The sequence below is a fragment of the Schistocerca gregaria genome, chromosome X, assembly GCF_023897955.1.
Source record: "Schistocerca gregaria isolate iqSchGreg1 chromosome X, iqSchGreg1.2, whole genome shotgun sequence".
Lineage (NCBI taxonomy): Eukaryota > Metazoa > Arthropoda > Insecta > Orthoptera > Acrididae > Schistocerca > Schistocerca gregaria.
The window spans coordinates 21048745-21074425 of record NC_064931.1 but is presented as its reverse complement, the minus strand read 5'-3'; the positions used below and the strand labels follow the sequence as shown (position 1 = coordinate 21074425).

Here is a 25681-nt window from a genome sequence, read left to right as displayed (position 1 = left end):
TTCCCACTGTCTTGGAATGCAAATGATTTCTTTGTCAAGCAAAATTTGCTTTTGTTTGGTGTGCTTTTGTCTAGCGAAGTCTTCTGTGCAGTGTCACTAAGTGCTTTAGTGTCATGTTAATGGAACATACACCAGAAACATACATGCATAGGTGACATTTTCAGGATAGTTGACAAGAGTATCTGAGTTTACCAGACAAAAAACTGGTCATCCCCAGTGGAGATATTGCACTCCACCTCTGGCCTCGATTATAACCTCAATTTATGTGTGCACTGTGGGGTCGTGGCTATAGCCAAGCATAATAGCTCATTTCTGCTGTTCATTTACAACTCCACATTGATGTCTCCTAATGTGCTCATTCCATACAGCTGGTGGGCATACCCAAACAACTTAAATGGTATTACTTACATCAAAGGTGGAGGATGACATGATCCCTTGGAACCGGTTTTTCACCATATACAGTACTCCAACGTGATGTGTGTAATCTGTAATAGGAGTGACTAATATTTTGTCCAGTGAGCACATTAACCATGATGTGGCTGTTGGCAAGACTTGTTGCTGATGCAATCTTCTGGGTGTTCTCAAGAACTTTCGTAAGCGATAAACATTCTTGCTCCAGTAGTGCTGAGACATGAGGTCATCAGTATTGCTTGTCAATTCTGTTATATGTTTATTTTTCATTTCAGTTTTTTAGTGAATTAATGTGGAAGGAGCTGATGTGTATCTTCATGTCTATGGTACATTTTCGCAAGTAGACACTCACAGGATGGAGACATATCAACTTCCTCAACAGCAGTGTACATTACCTTAATGTGTTTCCCTCCTCTCACCAAGGCCAGATTAATTTACAAGTCCTGTCTTCAATTAATAATTGAGTAGATTACATTAGTAAATGGTTTAGTCACAACTTAAGTGCTATTTTTAACATGAATCTTACATTCTTCAATGGAGTATACAATATAATACAGTTCTCTGACAAGTTTACTGAGTATTTCATCGTGACTCTAACTCAGACTTTCCATTTCTCAAGTATCACAATTCTTTGTCTCGATTATTTGTGCATACCTCCGGCTCGCTCAAGGCCTCCAGTCTTTCAGTATTTCTCACATTCTCTTCTAAATTTCACAGAATCCCCCCCAGTGGGTGCAGGGGTTATAATAGGTTCGAGGTATTCCTGCCTGTCATAAGAGGCAACTAAAAGGAGTCTCTCACATTTTGGCCTTTATGTGATGGTCCCCTGCAGGGTTTGACCTCCATTTTTCAAAATTTTCCCAAAGAGCGAGCCAATTGGGGAAGGGCACCTTACAAGGTGCATCATGTCCATCATGCATTGAGATCTTTAGCCCACTTTCTTGTCATACCATTGCAGTTGTGCCCATTCTCCATCTCTTGGATGGGGGCACCTTCCGGGGGGTGTTTTCTATCATGCACTATGCAGTGTCACTATCTGCATCGACCATGACCATGGACTTCTTTAGACCTGATATCCAGCATGGTAGCCAGTCCGTTGTGGTGGGGCTGCCATGTACCCTATTGGTTGTTGCCGCCTGACCACGCAGGAATCCCTCTGCTGATGCCTGCGCCATTAACTCACCACGTATGCTAAGGGGTAGATGCCCATTCCCCTTGGGCATTGGGACTCCTGGCAATGGCCATCTTGCCAGGTGGCCTTTGCTGCGGCTGGGTGGCGCCCATGAGGAGGGCCCCTGGTTGGAGTGTGTGGCATCATGGAGGCTGACACGCAATGAAGCATGGTGCATTATCTCTTGCTGGTGGTGAAGCACCAGCAGTCTCTAAGTGTTCATGAGCTCAATTCAGTGCACAGAAGTATGTCCCAAAATTGTTCCCCTCCCTGGCTACACCATGGGAGGAACGTCAGGCTAAGGATGGCAGTGGATCTTATTCACCCCGGTACCTTATATGTTCGAGAGCTGATGGGGAATCTTTCATGACACTGAAGCCTCAGTTTTTTGTTGAACATTTAGAGGACAAGTTTAGGGAGGTGGAGAGATTGTCCAAAATGAGATCTGGTTTGGTCTTGATCAAAAAGGCATCCTCTGCCCTGTTACAGATGTTACTCTCTTGTGACAAGCTGGAGGATGTTTCTGTAGTCATCACACCCCATAAGAGCTTAAATATGGTCCTGGGTATCATATTTCATAGGGACCTTCTTTTTCAGTCTGATGATTAACTGCGCTCCACTTTAGAGCGGCTTGATGTACATTTCATCCCACGTGTCCATTGGGGTCCAAGGCATAATCAGGTTGCTACCGGTGCTCTCATCTTGGCCTTCAAGGGTCATACAGTGCCCGAGAAGGTCAAGGTGATGGTCTGCTGCTGTGATGTAAAGCCCTATATCCTTCCCCTGATGCAGTGCTTTAAGTGCTGGAAGTTCTGCCATATGACTCCTCGCTGTACTTCCAGTGTCACATGTTGAGATCACGGATGCCCATCACATCCTCATACTCCATGTGCCCCACCTCCCATTGTGTCAACTGCCAAGAGCACCATTCGCCTTGCTTGCCAGACTGCAGGATTCTCCAGAAAGAAAGGAAAATCATGGAGTACAAGACTCTGGACCGACTGACCTACACTGGGGCTAAGAGAAAATTTCAACGCCTTCATCCTGTACATATGATATGGTCTTACGCCACCGCGACAACAGTTCTGGCACCATCAGCCCTGCCAACCCCAGTCACCTCTGAGCCGGAACACTACTTTTGCCCCCTTGTTGGTAGGGGGCACTTCCCTCCCTGTTGCTCCTGCACCACCTACTTTGGGAACAACACCCCCCAACCATCGGGGACGTCTGCCCCCACTTCTAAGTCAGAGAAGCGTAAGTCTTCTTCAGCGTCTCTCTCTAGGAAGGGTCACTTCCTTCCCAGGTTTCTGCTAGTGGGAAAGATGACACCCAACAGTGGCTGAAGAGCTCAAAAACAGCTGGTCATAGGGGTTCACACTCAACCTCAGTCCCGGAGACTGAGCCAGTGAAGTCCTCCCAGCCAGGGAAACCCAAGGAGCAGCGAGAGAAATCCAAAAATAAGACCCCTAAGACAAAGGAAATTGAGGTGGCACCCACACCACCGCTACCTACAAACTCTGTGTCTGAGGATGGGGTGGAGATTCTGGCATCCGCTGAGTACCTAGATCTTACCAGACCTTCAGACACAATGGATATAAACTGCTTAGGCAATACGTCAGTGGCAGCAGGTGACTCTGAGTCGTAAACTGCCTCATTGAATGTTCCTTGTCTTCCTAGTCTCACGATGACTTCATCCTCCAGTGGAATTGCGGCGATTTTTTACACTGCCTGGCTGAGCTATGGCAACTATTAAGCTTTACACCTGCCATCTGCATTGCCCTCCAGGAAACATGGTTCCTGGCAATGCAGACCCCTGCCCTCTGCAGCTATAAGGGATATTACAGGAACCATAGCGACTATAATCGAGTGTCAGGTGGGGTTTGCATTTACGTCCTAAACTCAGTCTTTAGTGACACTGTGCCCCTTCAAACCCCCCTTGAAGCTGTGGCTGTCAGAATAAGGACGACGCAGGAAATAACTGTCTCCAATGTATTTCTTCCTCCAGATGGTGCAGTACCCCTGAATGTATTAGCTGCACTGATTGATTAACTCCCTAAACCTTTCCTACATTAGGAAGGTTTTAACACCTTTAACACCTTGTGGGGTGGCAGCTTGCTTACTAGCCGAGGCAGAGATGTCGAAACTTTGCTGTTTCAGTTCAACCCCTGCCTCTTAAATACTGGGACCGCCACACATTTCAGTGTGGCTTGAGGTAGCTACTCGGCCATTGATTTATCAATCTGCAGCCCAGAACTTCTCCCACTGGAGAGCACATGACGACCTGTGTGGAAGTGACCACTTCCCATCTTCCTGTCACTGCCCCGGCGTCAAGCCCACAGATGCCTGCCCAGTTGGGCTTTAAACAAGGTGGACAGGGAAACTTTCACCTCTACTGTCACCGTTAAATCTCTTACACACGGTAACATCGACGTGATGGTTGAGCAGGTGACTACAACAATTGTTTCTGCTGCAGAAAGCTCAATCCCTCGCTCTTTAGGATGCTCCTGGCGTAAGGCGGTCCCTTGGTGGTCGCCGTAAGTTGCTGAAGCAATTAATGAGTGTCGGCGAGCTCTACAGTGGAATAAGCGGGGCCCTTCCCTGGAGCACCTCATAGCCTTTAAATGGCTCCGTGTCCGCGTTCGCCAACTTTTCAAACGATGGAAGCAGGAGTGTTGGGAGAGATGCGTCTCCACCACTGGCTGCCATACGTCACTTTCCCAAGTCTGGGCAAAGATCCAACGTCTTTTCGGGTACCAGACCCCAACAGGTGTTCCCGGAGTAACCAAAATGGTGTGTTATCTACCAACGCAAACGCGATTCCCGAGCACTTTCCTCGAGCCTCTTTGTCGGAGAATTACCCCCCAGCCTTTCGCACTCTCAAACGGCGGCAGGAAGGGAAATTCCTCTCATTCACTACACACCACAGTGTATCCTATAATGCCCGTTTACAGAGTGGGAGCACCTCAGTGCCCTTGCAAATTGTCCCAACTCAGCTCCTGGGCCTGATCGGATCCACAACCAGATGATTAAACATCTCTCATCTGACTACAAGCGACATATCCTCGTTATCTTCAACAGGATCTGGTGTGATGGCGTTTTTCCATTCCAATGGCGGGAGAGCACTATCGTTCCGGTCCTCAAACCCAGTAAAAACCCACTTTATGTGGATAGCTATCGGCCCATCAGTCTCACCGACGTTCTTTGTAAGCTGCTGGAACCTATGGTGTGTCGTTGGTTGGGATGGGTTCTGGAGTCATGTGGCCTACAGACTCCACGTCAGGGCGGCTACCGCCAGGGTCGCTCTACCACTTATAACCTCATGTCCCTCGAGTCTGCCATCCGAACAGCCTTTTCCAGATGTCAACACCTGGTTGCCGTCTTTTTGACTTATATAAAGCATACGACATGACCTGGCGACATCATGTCCTTGCCACATTGTTGGAGTGGTGTCTCCAGGGCCGCCTCCTGATTTTTATCCAAGACTTCCTGTCACTCCATACTTTCAGTGTCCAACTTGGTGCCTCCCATAGTTCCATCCATATCCAGGAGAATGGAGTCCCACAGGGCTCTGTATTGAGTGTCTCTCTATTTTTAGTGGCCTTTGACTGTCTAACAGCAGCTGTCAGGACCTCTGTCTCACCTGTTCTGTATGCAGACGACTTCTGCATTTTGTACGGCTCCGCCAGTACTGGTGTTGCTGAGCTTCATCTCCAGGGAGCCATCCACAAGGCGCAGTCATGGGCTCTAACCAATGGCTTCTAGTTTTCTGCCATGAAGACTTGTGTCGTGCATTTCTGTCGGCGTCGTTATGTTCATCCGGAAGCAGCACTTCACCTTAATGATGATCCACTCACTGTAGTGGAGACATATAGATTCTTAGGTCTGTTTTTCGACGCTTGTTAGACTTGGACGGAAGTGTTGGCAACAGGTCAGTGCCTTCTGCTTCCTGAGCAACACCAACTGGGGTGCAGATCGCTCCTCTCTGTTGCAGCTCTAGAGAGCCCTTGTTCAACCCCGCCTTGACTATGGGAGTGTGATTTATGGTTCAGTGGCGCCCTCAGCATTGCGTTTTTTCTACCCATTGCACCACTGCAGAGTTCAACTAACAACCCAGCTTTTAGGACAAGTCCGGTAACAAGTGTACTGGTGGAGGCTGGAGTCCCTCCATTGAAGATCAGACGTGCACAACTGCTCGCCAGTTAAGTTGCACACATTCATATGTCTCTTGAACATCCTAATTACCATCTTCTTTTCCCAACCACATTGGTTCACCTCCCATATAGGTGGCCCAGGTCAGGGCTAATGACTGTAGTTCGCGTTTGATCGCTTCTGTCTGAACTGGACTCCTTCTCTTCACCACCTCTCTTGAGGCCCATTCATGTACACCTCCGTGGTGTAGCTGCAAGCCAAAGCTTCACCTGGGTCCTTCATGTGGCCCTAAGGACTCTGTTAACCCTGCAGCTCTCTGCTGTCTGTTCCTCTGGATTCTTGAAGTGTTCCAGGGCTCTGCAGAGCTGGTGGCCATGTCTCGTGCACTTCAGTATATCTGTTCATGCCCCGAGTAATCATTTCTTCTGTTTGACTCTTTGAACAGCCGACAAGCTATCGACCAGTGCTACCCTTGCCATCCTTTGGTAACATCCATCCAGGAGTCCATCTATGCCCTGGACCAGTCCTTCCATTCTGTGGTGTTTGTGTGGACCCCAGGACTCGTTGGCATCCCAGCCAACAAACTTGCCGACACACTGGCCAAACAGGCTAAGCGGAAACCACTTATGGAGATGGGCATCTCTGAACCTGACCTGCTTTCTGACTTACACCACAGGGTTTTTCGGCTTTGGGAGACGGAATGGTGTAACAGTATGCACAACAAACTGTGTGTCATTAAGGAAACTACGAATGTGTGGAACTCTACCATGCAGTCCGCTCACGGTGTATCAATTGTCCTCTGCTGGCTCCACATTGGCCACGCTTTGGCGACCCACAGTTACCTCTTGTGCCATGAAGACCCGCCTCAGTTTCGGTGCGGCGCCAGATTGATGGTGGCCCACATCCTGCTACACTCTCCCACTTTGACTGCCCAGTGACAAAATCATGGGTTGCCGGACTCATTGGCGCACATTTTATCTGACAACGCCTCATTGGCTGATTTAGTTTTACGTTATATTCATTTGGGCGGATTTTATCATTTGATCTAAGTTTTAGAGCATGTCCTTTGTCCCTCTGTGTCTGCCACCCTAGTGCTTTCAGGGTGGAAGTATGATTCCATTATGATTCTTAGCAAACTCTTGATATGGAGGAGGAGGAGCAGGAGGAAGAGGATGTGGTGTAGGTTTTGTGGTTTTACTACAAAGCAATAAGTGGTCAGATGTTACTACACACAAATTATTAGTAGGCTTAAAATGATTAGAACACTTTGTAATGAGTGAAGACACATTTTTAGCCCTCTGTGTAGAGCAAGAGCATAGAGCAATTTAAAAATTAGCCTGATATGCAAGATATGACATTGCTGACAAGTAGTTCTGTTGTTCTAGTTCAGTAAACATATCAGCGTAGCTGTATGTCTTTCCATTTCAAAGAGATAAACGTGTGTTACACTAGATATAGGAAATTAATAGCTTCCAGGTCAGCACAGTATTTACTTCCCCTCACTCCACTCAAAAGCGGTTCATACACATTATCAAAAATTCTTAAAAGCAAGTAACTACCTGACAATCCAGTCATGTTTCAGATGTTTACATGGTACCAAAAACTAATCTGCAGTTTGAACTACATTTAAAATTGATATTGCATTATATACAGGACCAAACAGAAGTCAAGCAAAATTGGGAAATCAGTTAAAAGAAAATCAGATTGTGTAGTTCATGTAAATGTAGTTAATGATTTCTTCTGCAGGTCATGAACTTTTCTTTCCTCCAGCTTTTTTCTCAAACTGAGTTACTGCTTCATCTTGAATGACTTTAATGTTAAAAAGAGGTTAAAAATTTTCTTTTCTCCTTCCTTCTGTCAACAAATATGAACAATTTACAGTATAAAAATGAGATATAATTTTCATAGAATGACAGTTTTTTGTTCTACTTGTGAAACCACCTTTTTATTTTTTTCCATTTTAGTTCCTTCATGCTGTATTTTAGAATATTTGTAATAATTTTTAATGTTAGTAAAACACTTGCAAGAGAAAATGCAACATTGTAATTTCAATCTGAGCAATACAAATGTTGTCTAACTTATACTATAACATTAACTCTTGACTTTTATTCAGTTATTTAACTATTATTGGTATATGAAATAATTTTAGATATGCTTTTTTTATTTTACAGTTTAATAAGCACTGCATTGTCAAACTTAATGAAGGAAGGGTTTGATGTGAAAGCATTGCGTGCATTCCGTGTTCTACGACCACTGCGTTTAGTATCAGGAGTACCAAGTGAGTAAGAAATGACAGGAGTAAATGTCTCTGAGGTCGAAATAAGACACTGAGATGATGCACATGTGATGTGGTTTCATTATGACTAAGAAAGATTTTTATTATGTTGTATGCCAAAACCATAATTAACTTATAGGTCCTTTCATATAACAGAAATATTTAAGTAAGTTCAGGCACATGTGTGTTGGGATGCATGTGAAGGTCTGTGGATCTTAGCTAATATGAACATTTTGCTTAGAGTTCAAATTTTCAACTTCTAATTATAAAATTAATCATGTTTTACAACACTATTTTGTCTAAAAATTACTATAGTATTCGTAGTCTAACCACTACCTTCAATTATTTATTGTGTATTGCTTATAACAGAAAATTCTTGAGGAATTTTTTGTTGTAACTAGACTCCATGGTATTACGGGAATCGTGAAACTCTAGTTGTGTCCTGAGTGTTACGGAGAAAATATAGCCAGCCACCTCTCACTTGTTTATTCTAAATTTATACACATAAGATCCACGATTTCTTTTCCTTTTTAGTGCACTGTGATGCCTGAATTTCTTTCTATTTGTATGCCTATGTTGCGGTTACTCATTTGTACTTAAATATTCAAAAGTTCACTTACAACTGACATACTTTAAGCTGAGTCCATAAATATTTCCAACTGCTTAAAATACAGTATACTTCATGAAGGTAATAATTAAGCTTAAATTCAGTGTAAGTTATTTGTTCTTCAATAAAAATGACTATTTTAGAACATTTGCAGTCTCTTTTGGACTACTTTGGCAAAAATATTGGCATTTTCATTTCAGGAAATGTATCTTTTTAACAAAGTGTTGATATTTAACAGTGTTACAGTTATAAACAACTATCTGAAATATTTTTTTCTGTTGTTTTTCACTTTTTCTAGGAAATGAAAATTTGTCATGTCTTACTTTTAACAACACAGCAATGTTAAACTACTTTTATTCCGTTATGCTGCCTAACATGAAACATTTGTTTTATTTTTTGACATAGCAGTTTTTGCTTTCAAGGGCACAGTCTTAAGAAATAAAATTAGGATATTTCAGCATTGTCTAAAATAGTAAGAGTTTTAAAAGTTAAATAAAATAAATTGAAACTACAGTAAAACAATTACATATTCTCTCATAATCAAATGTAAGATACATGAATAGTAAGTATCTATAAGAGACCTTAGTATACATTTTAATACACTCATACACAGTTCAAGTACACACATCCATGTAGCAGTGTGTAAGCACATCGTTTCACCCTGATAACAGTGGCAATGCCTCATGTCACTGTGGGAATTGTGTTTCTCACTGAACACAACAGGTTGATTCCGTGGGTTTGCTAGGTGTGGAGGGTAAAATGAATGGGTAAAGCATGGGAACAAAGTGTGAAAAGAATTCTGATTAGCAAACAGTTCATATATTGGAATGGTAACAGGTACAGTTAATTCCCGAATGCATTTACAAAGGAAAGTTACCAGAAAAATTAACAAAAGCTCTCAATCGAGTCAGTCTAGTAATTCCACAGACATTATGAAGACACATGAAGGGTGCCCACTGTACATGTGTGAAGAATCAGTTTACACAGGTTTTGTTTAAGACAACAACAGAAACAATCGTTAATGTACTTCAGGTACAGTAAGTGGCATTGTGTGCCCTGTGTTAAAACACAGTGATCAAGGAAATAGACAAATTGAAATAAAAGATTACATACACTTATGTTACATTCAAGTTCAAACACAGTGATGGAAGCAAAATAAAATACACAAATAAATGAAATTTAGGTACCATACGTGAAGCTAATCGAATACAGTTGGGGATTTCAGTTTTTAATGGCTGCAGTGGTTTGCATATAGATAACAAAAAGTGGTCCAATCTTGCCACACTCGCTGTAATTTAGTGGGCTCTGGGAAGTGGATACTCAGTGCTCAGAACATGAGACTGTGAGGCACATGCCAAAAGTTTGTCTGAAGTATGGTATCAGTTTTGTGTACTAGTTCTTCGTTGGTGTCGTGCGAGCCTACTATGCTGTTTGCTTCATAGACATACAGAACCAACTCGCCATCAACACATTGGTGAGTTGTGCGCCTATCTGGTAACACTATGACAAGCTATTAAGTTCTGAAAATGAGATAACTTAAACATAAACTTAACATTAGAAGAACATTAAATTGCTGCACTTGTGTCTAAATTGCTGTACTCATGTCAACAGCTTACCTTTGGCATGGGGAGAGTGCTGGGAGTTGGAATGCTCCCTCTAGCATGCTTTACGGAAGTACCCCACATAAGGCAGCAAATGGCACATGCCAGAGAAAACTCTTGTCCTTGGATGCATATATTTCCTGATGTGGTTTTTTGCCAGGCAACACATCATAAGTGTGAGATCTTCTGCTAGAGCAAATGGGTGTTGGGCACAAATGTGTAGTAGTGCATTGCCACACAGTTTCCCCCCTCCCCCCTCCCCTTTCTCCTGTGAGAAGGAGAGAGCAGGTTGCACGATGGAGTAGCCACTCTCAGCATTTATCAGAGGACTGCCGTGGATGGTAACATGGTGTCGACGGAGTCAGGGCCACTGATGATGGTGGAGTCGGTGGCCTCTGTGGTGTCATGTTGCAAGCTCAGCATGTGGGTAACACACTGCCACACTGCCAACTGGTGTCAGGAGTGATTTTCCACTCTTGTTGACAATTGTAGTCTGATGCACTGCTGTGCAAGGGCAGGACATGGCAAAGGATGCTGTGGTGTGGTGGTGCTGGGGCACATTGCATGGTGTACCCCACGTGGGTGGCGTAACGATCACTGTCATGTGTCAGCAATGCGACAGAGCATGTCTTGGCACAATGGCAGAGGTGTCTCGGCATAGTGACAGAGGTGTGTGCTAGTGTTTTGGTGAAGGCATGTGCCTGTGTTGTGAGGCTGATGACAGGTGCCTCAGTGTTGAACAAGTGGTGTTGGTACCTCGCAATTTAGGTGAGGTACTAAAGGATGGGTAGCTGGTTTCCAGCCAGAGCATGACATGTGTGCTGGCAGCAGGGTGGCAGACCATGTTTTGAATTGACAGGTAATAGCAGCTTTTAGGGTCCTGTGGAATGCACATGAAGGCATGCTTTGGAACACTGACATGGGAAGGAGGCATGGGCCCACCTCTTACACTCCTGCTGGACACCATGCCAGCCAAATTACTCTTACATAAGGACTGTGGATGCACGCACGCCAGTTTGGGACAGGCCATCAAGGGGTTCAAATGTCACCTCGTGGAATCTTGGGAGAAAGTAGGGGTGGATACACTCCACGGAGTCACTTGGGTGGTTGGAAATTGTGTGCAAGTCACACCAGACATGTTGGTCCATACAAAGAAATGCGTGTGGTTTGAGATTGAACCTGGTGTTTGGGTTGCTGTGCAGCCTTAGCATCTCAGGATCAGCTGCCTGGGTGGTGGCCCGGATGGTGTAATTTAGGGGGAGCAGTGAGGGTGCAGGAGTAGTTGAGTCAGTCGGCGATAATATTGTCAATGCCTGTCAGGTGCCATATGTCAATTGTGAACTACACTATGTATTCCTGTGTACAGAACTGCCTACAGAAAATCTGTGTTCCTCCCTTTCCACAAAACTCTGTCGTAAGTAGGCGGTGGTCAGTGAAGGCTGTGGAGTTGTGTCCTTCCACCAAGGGATAGAAGTAGTTCCAAGCCTCTTATACAGTGAGGAGCTCACAGTCATATGCAGCCCAGCTCCACTGTGTCCCTAAGGAACTTCATGGAAAAAGGCACCAGCAGCTGCCAGGAAGCTTCAACACATTGTTGAAGGAGGACACTTTTGGTGCTGTCAAAGAAATGTGCTTACTATCTTTAGTGTGGTCACCCTGGAGTGCAGCAGCGAGTGGTTCTTGCAGCATTCTTCAAATTGCCCCAGAAAAAATATACCACCCTGAGAAACCTGCAGTGTTGTTTGAAATTTGTGGGGAGTGGGATTTTGGAAATTGACTGGTCCTTTTCATTTAGTGGGCAGAAGCCTACAGATGATATCCTATGTCCAAGGAAGTAGAACTTCAGAACACCAAAGACACACTTTGCCAGGTTGATGATAGCTCCTGCCTCTTGGAGGGGGAAAATACCTCCTGGAGGTGCTGGCGGTGCTCCATGGAGTCATATGAATGGACAAAGGTATCATCCAGGTAAAAAAAAAAAAAAAAACTAAGATTGCACACAGGACATTTTTGAGAAATCTTTGCCAGTTCTGTGTGGCACTGCAAAACCCGAGGGGCGTAACTATTCTTTGAAAAGATAGAAGGGGGCTGATTATTGCCATCTTCTTGACACACTTTGCCAGTTTGGGTACTGGTCGGTATCTTCCTGGCATTGATGGCCTGGAAGTTGCTGTATCGATGCCAAGTGCCATCTTATTTTTGATAAGGTGTAGGACTGAGGTCCATTGTCTCATCGAGGGACGGAGAACACTTGCAGCAGTTGCTGCCTCCATTTCAGTCAACATGGCTCTTCGTTTATGCAGCAGAAAGTGGCGAGGGCAGCAGAAAACCAGGGGGCCTGGTGACACAATGATGTGCAACATATGATATTGCATCTCCTGAGGGAGGGGTAAAGCACAGGAAGGGCAGTTGAGGAGAAGAAATAGAACACAACTGTTAGGGCAAACTGTATAGAATCACTGGTAATTGAGGAGCTGGTGAATAGTACATGAAACCCAGCCATATGCACTCGTAGATCAGGGGGAAGGGGGGGAGGGGAGTGTTTGGATGTTTGGTTACCAGCCGTGGCTGAACTCGAAGATAGCAATAAGCTGGGATAGTACTAATTCTTTGGCATGTTGCTTCAGTCAATGCATTAATGCTAGGATTGCGGCATAGTGTGCTGCGCTACACATGCAGCTCAATGTGGTAAATGCTAATGTGACATTAGACATAACCAGCTGCTCGGCAGGGACTGGCTGTGGCCTGGGGAGGAGGTGGGGCGGGGGTTGGGGGTGATTGGGGGGGGGGGGGGTGTTTCAGCCAGGGTCACCAATGTGGGAATTGTGTTCCTCACTCAACATCACAAGCAGATACAGTGGGGTGTATTGCACATGGAGGGTAAAATGGATGGGTAAAGTGTGGGATCAGTGTAACAAAAGACATTCCTATATTGGAACATTAACATGTGCAGTTAATTGCAGGAAGCATTAACAAAGTTAAGTTGCCACAATGTGTACACACAAGTAGTGCCCACTGCCCATATGTTGGAAATCAGTTTGCATTTTTCTCATTTTTTTAAAGACAACATGAGAACATCATTAATTGTCCTGAAGTATGGTAAATGGAGATAATCTAACACAGTATTCAATGGAATGTGAAATGAATGAAGTTGGAGGTACTGTAAGTGTATTTAAACTCGTATAGCAATTACAAATAAACAAACTTTAGGTACTGTGAGTGAAGCTAATCTAACACAGTTCAGGATTTCAATCTTTAATGCTCTTTGATGGCCATACATGATACATTGCAGTGGTTTGCGAATAGTTCTCAAAAAGAGGTCTGATCTTGTCACACTTGCTATAATTTAATGTGCTCCATTAAATTGATATGCCACACTTAGGATATGAGATGACAAGACAGGTGCTGAATAATGTTTCCTAGAAGTACGGTATCAATTTGGCCAGCCAGTTGTCCATGGGTGTCATGGGAGCCTGAAACACTGTCTGCTTTATAGACACACAAAACCGACTCACCATTGATGTCTACGAGGGTCATATGCCTATCTGGTAGCGCCACAGCAAGCCATTAAGTTCTGATAATGAAATAACTTTAACATAAATTTAACAGTAAAGGAACTAGTTTACTTTATGAAGAAACCCCATGTGCTTCAGCAAAGATGCACATGGCAGAGAAAACTCTGGTCATCTGCTATAGTCAAAGATCATCTGCTAGAGCAGACAGATGGCAGGCAGGAATGTTAATAATGTATCACCACAATTTAACTAGTCATATTTCAAAATCTTCACTCTTCCCATTGTGAAAACTACTTCGTGAGCAGGCAGATTGGCCTGATGAAAGATGCTGTTTTCCCCTTTTGTAATCAAGGTCTCTTCTTGTTTATTGTATAATTGACATGACCCAGAAGGCTTGTATAATATTTTCCTTTTATTGTTTTATTCATAACAAGGTAGTCAACAGAAGGATTTATTTCTGCATTCCAGTAAACATTAGTCATATCCTAGAAAATAAAGTAATTCCATATTTTTGGAAGAAAAGCCATTGGCTTATACTTATTGCTTTGATTGTTGTGTGAAACAATCTGAACTTTGTTGAGAGGTTATTTTGTATATCCTCTTTATGTCAGTATTCAACAAATGCAGCACGTATCTTCACAGTTAATTCTACATTAAAAAATTACAGTGCTCCATCATCAGATATACGTATAGTACTGCCTACTTCATAGAGTTGTGATTGCCATCTGTCCAATGCCATAGTATATACTCATATATTATTTTCATCTGTGGGTGCAGTTTTCATCAAATAAAATTGGACACCCTTCATTTGGATCATCTTTAAGAGTAGTAAGGCCACATTTTAATTCAGTGTCCCATTTCTTGACTATAGGAAATGAAGGAGAGCACTTGTTCCAAAAATATTTTACCAACTTTATGTGAATATGCATTGGTGATAAATTACCAGAACAAATATTTTCATGAAATTATAGTATTCCAGTTAATCTATCTGAACAATCCACTCATATCATGAATACTTGTAAGAGCAATAAAATCTGTTCCACAATTCAAGTTGACACTTAACTTGTTTAATTGTTTAATATGTGCTAACACAACAAAAATAAAATTTTATTGATATCAATGCTGTTTTCATACCAGGTTGAGAATTTCACTTTGCTCTCATACTCTGCCCTCTGTTTTAACCAAATGATATGGTATAATATTGTAGAGAGATTGACAAGATGTTAAACCACAATCTTTCTTATTTTCCACATCCTTGAGCCATCTTCATTAGTCACATAGATATTCTGTACAGAAGTATCTGATCAGTGGGACTCAAAATGTCAGAAAGTGTTGCCAAAATACATAAAAAAGATGATATACCTCAAAGGAATTATCTGAATGTGACAGAAATCAGTAGATGTGATGTATATGTACACACAAACAAACGATTACAGTTTCAGAAAAGATTGAATGATTTATTCAAGAGAAAGAGCTTCACAAATTGAGCAAGTTAGCAATGTGTTGGTCCACCTCTGTCCTTATTCGGTATCGCATTGATTGATAACATTATTGGATGTTCTCCTTAGGGTATGGTGCTAAACTCTGTCCACTTAACACATTAGATCATCAAAATCCTGAGTTGGTTGGGAGGCTCTGTCCATAATGCTCCAAACATTCTTAATTGGGGAGTGATGTGGCAACCTTACTGGCCAAGGTAGGGTTTCACAAGCATTAGAAGCTCTTGCTATTTGCAGAAGGATATTATCTTGCTGAAATGTAAGAGCAGGATGGCTTTCCATGAAGGGCAACAAAATGGGGCATAGAATATTGTTGACATACGACTGTGTTGCAAGGATGCCACAAACGACAACCAAAGGGGTCCTACTATGAAATAAAATGGCACTCCAGACCTTCACTCCAGGTTGTCATGCCATATAGTGGGTGACGGTCAGGTTAGTATGTTACTGCTGTCTAGAATGTCTACAGATAAGTCTTTACTGGTCATTGGGTTTCAATTCAAAACAAGACTCATCACAGAAGACAGTTCTACTCCAGTCGATGAGATTCCAGGCCCTGATAACTAGTGAAGATGTGTCTCGAGACACCCTAGGTAGCGATGGGAGACAAACCTGACTGCCACCCACTATACGGGGCAAAAACAAGAACTGATGGTCTGTGGTGCAATTTCATTTCACAGCAGGACCCATTTGGTTGTCATCCATGGCACCCTATTCTACAACCTGTCTTGTTGCCTTAATGTGACAGTTGGACATAATTTGGCACAGTACCCCTCAGAGGACATCCAGCAATTATTTCAATCAGTGCCAAGCCAAGTACATAAGGGGCAATGGTGGAACAATATGTTCTTGACTTGCTCAGACTTGTGAAGCTCTTTCTCTTGAATAAATCATCAAATTTTTGTGAAATATTAATCATTTGATAATCTGTACATGTACATCACAGCTACTGATTTCTGTCCAATCCAGATAATTCCTTTGTGCTTATCTTAAAGTGTATTTCAACAGATACACACAGTTTTTGCATAAACATAAGAATCTCCAGCTACAAATAGTGTTAAATTTGGTAGTAACGAACATCGCTATATGAAGAGACTGAAACGCAAAATTGAGGCTCACATATCTTCTGTATGATAGCACATTGTTGAACTCATTTCTCAGTAAACACGGTTTCTAACTTTGTTGTTCAGTTACCCTTATGTGTAGGTTTTACATAGTTATATCCCAAATTTTGTATGAAACTTGCAGCTACAAACAAACACTGCAGTCAACATTGGGTAGTCTATGCGAGTTTGCCAGATCTACATTTTTCATTTGCCATCTTCGCTTATGCAATATTACCCTTTGTATAAACAAATGGCAGCATCAGCAGTGTGATGCTAGCAACAGTACTATATGAAAATTTCTTCTGTTTATCTGAAATGATACCAATCAACTTTATTACATGTTCAGGAAAAATCGGGTGACTAACACAGAAATATAGCCTCTATTCTAAATTTTGCCTACAGATTTAATTAAAAATTGTGAAGTACAATATGAAAGATGTGACTTAACTGGGCCTGTTTTACATACATTTCCAGTGTAATATGTTTTAAAAATGATAGACTATATGCACAGTCAAAAAGAATTAGAAGTACATAAATGTCTCTCATACATAACAAAACAGAAAAAAAAATCAGTAGTTTCCAAATTGATTACAGGAATACTCAGTTGTCTAGTGAAATAGTTAAATTAATAATAATAATAATAATAATAATAATAATAATAATAATAATAATAAATCATTGTTGTACAGTTCCAATTTCCTGGGTAATGTTAATGAGCCTCTTCCATTTTCTTCTGTCTGTGTGTCAGTCACAGAGAACGTCGTCCATTGTCCTTCCCCTGCCAGTGAGATCTTCCTTGATTTTTTTCCAACAGTGGGTTCTAAGTCTCCCTACTGAGCATTTTCATGCCACCTCTCTTTCCAAATTTACTCATGCTTTTCCTATAGTCAACAACCTCATTGCGGTCCCATTACACTGTAGTCTGGATTTGCTGATTCTGTTTAAAATGGATGCAATGATTCCAGCTTTCTTCTCACCTCCTCATTCCTTATCTTATCCACCTCAGTCTTCTGGATGGTGGATCCAAGGAATTTCTTTTCTGATGCCTTTAACTTTGAGGACCCTCCATTTGTGAGGATGCACACTTATATACTGTACATCAGTGTTGGTATGAGGTAGCTGTTGAATATCACTAATTTTGCTTTTCTGGCACCTTTGCATCCCATAAAAAGGTCCTAAATCGTTGATAGAATACAGCTCATCTTACACTCTGTTGGTAATCTCCTGTCTAATCAAATTATTCCTGGAGGTTATACTGTACAGAAAACTGTCTACACACTGGTCTCGTAGTTTCACACTTGTGGGATGCCCGTCTCCATTGACTGCCACCATAATAGTGCCTTGGTCTCACTGATGTGAAGGTTGTGCTCCTGGAACTTGGCTTTCCATATGTCTAATCTGATATGAACTTCCTCCTCTATTTCACCCCAGATAATGAAGTAACAAGGAAAAGCAACTGCATGAAGTTCACCAAAACTTTTTTTGGTGTTCTTTGTTATATCATCCATAACAGTGATGAACAGTAGTGGGGACAGTGCACTGCTGTGCTGAACTCCACTCTGTCTGAAATAGTGAAGATCATCCCTATCCAACTTGCACACAGCTAGTATAGTACTGCTATAGCATCTGAATTTTCCTTATCAGTCCTTCAAGTACATTATTCTTCTTCAGGCACTCCCAGATCTGCTCCCTCGCAGCACTACTGTATGCCATTTTTACATCTAAGAACACAGTTAACAGGTTCTTGCATTTCTCCCAGTATTTTTCCATCAGTATGTAGGGACTGAAAGTTAGATCCACTGCTGATCTGTTCTTTCTGAAGCCATACTGCTCCTCTTCCAGGTGCAGTTCTATGTTGTCTCTCAATATTTTCTAGAATTTTTAGCTCATGCAGCAGCAGAGTTATTCTTCTGTAATTAGTAGGCTTCCATCTACTGCCTTTCTTAAGCAGTCTGTGGGCATCCTTTCATATTTCCACAATTTCCACACTGCAGTGGGTGTTCTCAGCCACTGTAGGCCCTAAGCACCTGCTGCCTTATGTCCACATTCATTTCATCTGCACATAGAGATTTTCTTTAGGTGTTTCTGTTTCTGTCCAGCTGATGGGAGGCTCCTCACTGTAGGTCTGAATATCTAGTTCTTTGTCATAGTCTTCATCCGTTCCATTCAGTTGTTGGTCAGAATGGTCCTTCAGGTCTTCTCTGATGCCATTTTCCTTTGTAACGAGATTTCCATTATCATCTTTGAGTGCCTTTATGACATTCAATGATTTACTTGTACCTCTGCTAATGCTAAACAGAAGTTTCTTATTGCCTCGGCTACCCTTTTTGAGTTTCTGGGTAATACCTGTCATATCTCGGTCTTCTCTTCAGCAACTGTTCTTTTAAATTCTAGTTTTTTGTTTCAGTGTATTTGTTACAGATCTCTGATATTTTCCTCAGTTATAGCAACTTCTGATTAAATTAACAAACTGCGAGTAGTTGTCATCAGTACTTAAGTTCAGGATTCTAAATGTTGAGCACTGCCAGTATACACACTTTTATGCATGTGTAGTGGTAGTACTAAACTTCTGAATTCTGGAAAGTAAGTACTGACCATAATTATGTCTCATAATTTATTACTTTTTTCGACTGCAGTTCGTGAACAGCTGAAGGTTGTTTTCAGTAGGTTGTTTTTAGTAGGTTGTTTTTGATTTGTGTGTGTGTGTGTGTGTGTGTGTGTGTGTGTGTGTGTGTGTGTGTGTGTGTGTGTGTGTGTGTGTGTGTGTGTAGTGGTAGCGGAGAATCTGGTGCGTCGCATGAGACACCTCAGGTGTCACTTGTTTTGCCCACAGGCTCTGCTTCTGAGGCATCTCCCAGTGTATCCAATGTGGTGGACTTGCCCTCACAGCAGGATGAGTGACAGGTGGTAACACATTCACGTTACTCAAGGTGAAGGGCCAATATGGAGACTGGTCACCTGGTTTCACCTATTCACCCTGTGAGTGGAGGTGGTTGCTTCTTCAACAGGGTCTGAGCAGGCACACAATGGGAGGAGTTTACTTGTTATTGGGAGCTGGGTGGGAAAGAAATCCAGTGTGCACATGATATGCCTGCCGGGGGGGACCTTGCCCGAGATGTGGAGATAGCCTCACTTGTGGCTATCAAATATGCAGGGTGCAGCTGTCTGCATGTTGTGGCTCACGTTGGCACCAAAGACACCTGTTGCATGGGTCCAGAGGTGATGATTAGTTCATACAGGCAGCTGGTGCAGGTGGTGAAGACTGCTGGCCTTGTGGGCAGGGTACAAGTGAAGCTTACAATTTGGAACATCATTCCCAGAATTGATCAGGGTCCTTTGGTATGTAACCAAGTGGAGGGTCTCAACCAAAGGCTTGGCTACATGTTTCTAGACCTGCGTTATTGTGTGGGGATTTGCAGGACTACCCTTAAAAGGTCAGCGGCGCACTATACAAAAGAAGCAGCTACTCTGGTAGCAGAGTACTTGTGGAATGCATCTGATGGTGTTTTAGACTAGGCAGTAGCTTGAGTTGCTGTGATGAATGCTCATCAGTCCATATGCAACAAGGAAAGACAAACAGTATTCAGAATAAAGAAACTTCAACTGTCACAGTTTTACCAGTAAACTGTCAGAGTATTCATAATAAAGTTCCCAAATTTATTGCCCCCCAGCAAAGTCCTTGTGCTCAAATCATGCTTGGGAATGAGAGGTGGCAGAAACCCAAAGTGGAAAGCTCTGAGATATTTAACAATTAAGGAAATGTATATCTGAAAGACAGATTAGTGGCCATAGGAGGAGTGTTCATTGCAGTTGACAAAAATATTGTCTCTATTGAGGTTGAAGTTGAGTGTGATAGTGATGCCATCTGGTTGTGTATAATAGGTGTTGGTGAAGCCAAGTTAATTCTAGGATGTTTTTAGTGGCCACCTGATTCTGCTGTGACTGTTCTAGAGTCATTCAAAGGAAGCCTACAGTCAATAGTACGTAGATACTCAGACCAAGCAGTAGTGGTTGGGGGTGACTTCAACCTGCTGAGTATAGACTAGGATATGTATGGATTCATTGCGGGGGTACAGACAGACAGTCATGCAAAATACTTGTTTTCTGAAAATTGTCTTGAGCAGAAAACTTGGAGCCCACACACACTGGAAATATCTTAGACCTTGTAGCTACAAACAGAGTGGACCTTATCGACAATGTTAGTATAGAAACTGGGATTAGCAATCATGATAATTTCATTCTGGAAACTGTAATAATGAAAGTTAATAAATCAGTCAAGAAAGCTAGGAGAGTTTTTCTGCTAGACAGAGCAGATAAGCAGTGAACTGACATTACATAGTTCCAGTGAGGTGGATGTGGAGAAATTATGGGCAAAGTTTAAGCAGATTGTAAAATGTGGTGTGGAGAGTTACATGCCTAGTAAGTGGATAAAGGTGGAAAAGATCCACCATCATTTAATAACGAAATTCAGAGGATGCTGAGGAAGCAGAAGCTGTTGCACTCTTGGTTCAAAAGGGAAACATAAATGACAACAAGCAAAGGTTAGTAGAGATTCGTGCATCTGTGAAAAGATCTTTGCACAAACAACTACCACCATCACATCTTAGCTAAAGATCTGGCAGGGAAGCTGAGAAATTTCTGCTTGTATGCAAAATAGCTAAGTGTATCAAAGGCTTCCATTCAGTTCCTTGTTGCCCAGTTTGGTGTGGCAATTAAAGATAGCAAAACATAAGATGAAGTTTTAAATTTCACATTCAAGAAATAGTTCATACAGGGGAATTGTAGAAACATACTGTCATTTGACCATTAGACTGACTCCCATATGGTTGACATAGTAATAAACATACCTGGTGCATAGACACAACTGAAGAATTTGAAAGCAAATAAATCACCAGATCTGGATGGAATCCCAGTTTGATTTTACAAAGAGTACTCTAGAACATTGGCTCCTTACCTAGCTTGCATTTATCATGAGTCTCTTACCCAGTACAAATTCCCAAGTGACTGGAAAAAAGCACTGGTGATTCCAGTATATAAGAGGGGTAAAAGAACAAACCCACAAAATTACAGACCAATATCCCTACTTCAGTTTGCTGCAGAACCCTTGAACATATTCTCAGTTCGAATATAATAAATTTTCTTGAGAGTGAGAAGCTTATGTTCATGAACCAGCATGATTTTAGAAAGCATCACTCATGCAAAACTCAGCTTGCCCTTTCCTCATATGATATAATGAGAAATATGGATGAAGGTCAACAGACAGATTCCATATTTCTAGATTTCCCGAAAGCATTTGACAAGGTGCCCCATTGCAGGCTGTTAATGAAGGTACAAGTATATAGAATAAGTTCACAGATATGCAAGTGACTCGAAGACTTCTTAAATAATGGTACCCAGTATGCTGTCCTTGATGTGTAAGTGTTCATAAGAGGCAAGGGCATGGTCAGGAGTGCCCCAGGGAAGTGTGATAGGACCGCTATTGTTCTCTGTATACATAAATGATTTGGCAGGCAGGGTGAACAGCAATCTGCAGTTGTTTGCTGATGATGCCATGGTGAATGGTAAGGTGTTGAAGTTGAGTGACTGTAGGAAGATACAAGAGGTCTTAGAAAAAATTTCCTGTTGGTGTGATGAATGGCAGCTAGCCCTGAATGTGGAAAAATGTAAGTTAATGCAAATGGGTAGGAAGAACAAACCTGTAATGTTCGGATATTGTACAAGGTAATTCAAAAAGAATACCACAACTTTAAAAATGTGTATTTAATGAAAGAAACATAATATAACCTTCTGTTATACATCATTACAAAGAGTATTTAAAAAGGTTTTTTTCACTTAAAAACAAGTTCAGAGATGTTCAATATGGCCCCCTCCAGACACTCGAGCAATATCAACCCGATACTCCAACTCGTTCCACACTCTCTGTAGCATATCAGGCGTAACAGTTTGGATAGCTGCTGTTATTTCTCGTTTTAAATCATCAATGGTGGCTGGGAGAGGTGGCCGAAACACCATATCCTTAACATACACCCATCAGAAAAAATCACAGGGGGAAGATCAGGGCTTCTTGGAGGCCAGTGATGAAGTGCTCTGTCACGGGCTGCCTGGCGACCGATCCATCGTCTCGGGTAGTTGACGTTCAGGTAGTTACGAACAGATAAGTGCCAATGTGGTGGCACTCCATCCTGCTGAAATAAGAATTGTTGTGCTTCTTGTTCGAGCTGAGGGAACAGCCAATTCTCTAACATCTCCAGATACTGTAGTCCAGTTACAGTAGCACCTTCGAAGAAAAAGGGACCAAAAACTTTATTGGCTGAAATGGTACAGAAAACGTTCACCTTACGTGAGTCACATTCATACTGAGTTGTTTTCCGCAGATTCTCAGTGCCCCATATACATACATTGTGACGGTTGACTTTCCCGTTAGTGTGGAAAGTTGCTTCATCACTAAACACAATCTTTGAAATGAAAGATTCATCTGTTTCCATTTGAGCAAGAATAAAATCACAGAAATAGATTCTTTTAATCTTATCAGCTGCAGACTGTGCTTGAACCAATTTCAGACGATAAGGTTTCATAACTAACCTTTTTCGTAGGACTCTCCATACAGTTGATTATGGAATTTGCAGCTCTCTGCTAGCTCTGTGAGTCGATTTTCCTGGGCTGCGAACAAATGCTTGCTGGATGCGTGCTACATTTTCATCACTCATTCTCGGTCATCCAGAACTTTTCCCTTTGAACAAACACCCATTCTCTGTAAACTGTTTATACCAACGTTTAATACACCACCTATATGGAGGTTTAACACCATACTTCGTTTGAAATGCACACTGAACAACTGTTGTTGATTCACTTCTGCCATACTCAATAACACAAAAAGCTTTCTGTTGAGCGGTCGCCATCTTAGCATCAACTGACGCTGATGCCTAGTCAGCAGTGCCTCAAGCGAACAAATGTACAACTAAATGAAACTTTATAGCTCCCTTAATTTGCTGACAGATAGTGCTTAGCTCTGCCTTTTGTCGTTGCAGACTTTTAAATTCCTAAAGTTGTGGTATTCTTTTTGAATAACCCTGTATTACTAGTGTTCTGCTTGATATAGTCAAGTCATTTTAATATTTGGCATAACATTTCAAAGCGATATGAGATGGCACAAGCATGTGATAACTGTAGTAGCCAAGGCAAATGGTTGACTTCAGTTTATTGGGAGAATTTTAGGAAAGAGTGTTTCATGTGTAAAGGAGACCGCATTTAGGACACTGGTGTGATCTATTCTTGTGTACTACTTGAGTGTTTGGAATCCATACCAGGTTGGATGGAAGGAAGACGTTGAAGCAGTTCAGAGGCAGGTTGCTATCTTTATTACCGGTAGGTTCAGACAATATGTAAGTGTTACAGAGATGTTTTGGGAACTTAAATGGGAATCCCTGGAGGGAAGGCAATGTTCCTTTTGAGAAACACTATTGAGAAAATTTAGAGAACTGGCATTTGAAGCTGATTGCCAAACGATGCTACTGCCTCCAACACATTGTGTGTAAGGACCATGAAGATAAGATACGAGAAATTAGGGTTCATATGGATGCATACAGACAGTAGTTTTTCTCTCACTCAATTTGCGAGTGTAACAGGAAAGGAAATGACAAGTAGTGGTACAAGCTACCCTCCACCATGCATCATATGGTGGCTTGCAGAGTATCTATATACAGGGTGTGTCAAAAAACTGTATACACACTTTGAAGTGTCATAGAAAATTTTTCCCTTTCTACAATGTTAAATTTCTGGAAATGGAAACCTTAAAGTTCAATTGGAAAAATAAATGTACTTTGCAAATGCGATTAATGTTCAAACTGATGGCCTTCAGCATCCATACATTTCCGAGTACGAGTCACCACTGATTTCTGTGTACACCACCTGAATCTCATTCCAAAGTGTGTCCAGGATACGTGGTTTACATTTGTAAACCTCATCTTTTACTGTGCCCCATAAGAATAAATCTAGCAGCATGAGGTCTGGAGAGCATGCAAGAAACTCGATTGGTCCCCTGCTTCCTATCCACTGGCCTGGCACATTGTGATCCAGGTATGCTCGTACATCCCTATGATAGTGCGGCGGGGTGCCATCTTGTTGGAAATAAAACTCATCAGTACCGTATAATGCACAAATGGCAAGGAATATGGAGTCAGCAAGCATTGTTAGGTACGTTTCTCCAGTAACAGTACCTTCAAAGTGGAAAGGCCCAATGAGTCCCCTTGCAGACAAACCACACCACACATTTACGCCAGGCAAATTCACAGCCTTTTCAACTGTAATGCGAGGATTATCTTCAGCCCCGTATACACAGTTGTGCCTATTGACAGCTCCATTGAGTTTGAATTGGGCTTCATCTGAGCAAATTATGCCACCCATAAATCCCAGCTCACATCTCACCATCTCCTGAACCCATTCATAAAATTCTAACGTTCGATCTGGATCGTTGTCACTTAGCTGTTGCACCAGCCTTGGAATGTACACACGAAACTTACTTTTCTTCAGAATGCATAGCACACTACTAGCACTTACATTACTCTCATGTGCCACTTGCCTTGAAGATTTTTGAGGCGAACACTGAAACAGTTCCAAGACCGCAGTTGTGGAATCATCACTTGTAGCTGTACGAGATCACCCTGATCGACCTTTATGCACATCACACACTGTTCCATGAATTTTGAACTTGTCTCGTAGACGTGTAATTGTTAACCTTGAAGGTGGTTCTGTATCGTACTCACTTCTCCACTGTCTTGGAACTGCAGCTACATTCTCAAACTTCCGGTACCACTTAATTATCTGATTCCGCACTTCAAAGCTCAAACGCATGTCCGCAATGTTGCAGTTACTTCCTTGCCACTGCTGGCACCTTTTGAAGAAACATAACATTACTTTCTCACAGATATTTAACCTTGTAGAATGGGAAATAAATTGTCTATGACAGTTCAGAGTGTGTGTACATTTTTTTGACGCACCCTGTAGGTGCAGATGTAGACTGACTTTTCCTTTCATACAACTGATAGATAGTAACATGCTTGTCACATACAGCACTAGAATGTTTGAAAGATTGCATATGTCTAAATCTACATGATTACTCTGCAGTTTACACTTACATGCTTGCAAAGGATGCAAGACAATTTGAAACTACTTCTCTTCCATTTTACTTTCTGACAGAATGTGGAAAAATGAACACTTTTTTGTGAACTCTGATTTAGCTTATTTTATCATGATGGTCATTTCTCTCTATGTAAGTCAGAAGCAACAAAATATTTTGTTATTATTGGGTACCTGGAATGTGTCGCAATAATTCTCAAACAAAGGAAGAG

General features: G+C 42.0%; 1 protein-coding gene across 18 annotated transcripts in view; it reads left to right on the top strand.

The window, feature by feature from the left end:
- Positions 1–25681, top strand: part of LOC126297395 (muscle calcium channel subunit alpha-1-like) — a 1224415-nt gene that overhangs the window by 696553 nt on the left and 502181 nt on the right. For all 18 annotated transcript variants that reach the window (XM_049988154.1, XM_049988156.1, XM_049988157.1 and 15 more), the window contains exon 5: positions 7903–8009. In XM_049988154.1, the coding sequence (XP_049844111.1) occupies positions 7903–8009 (107 nt within the window). The remainder of the gene's footprint in view (positions 1–7902; positions 8010–25681) is intronic.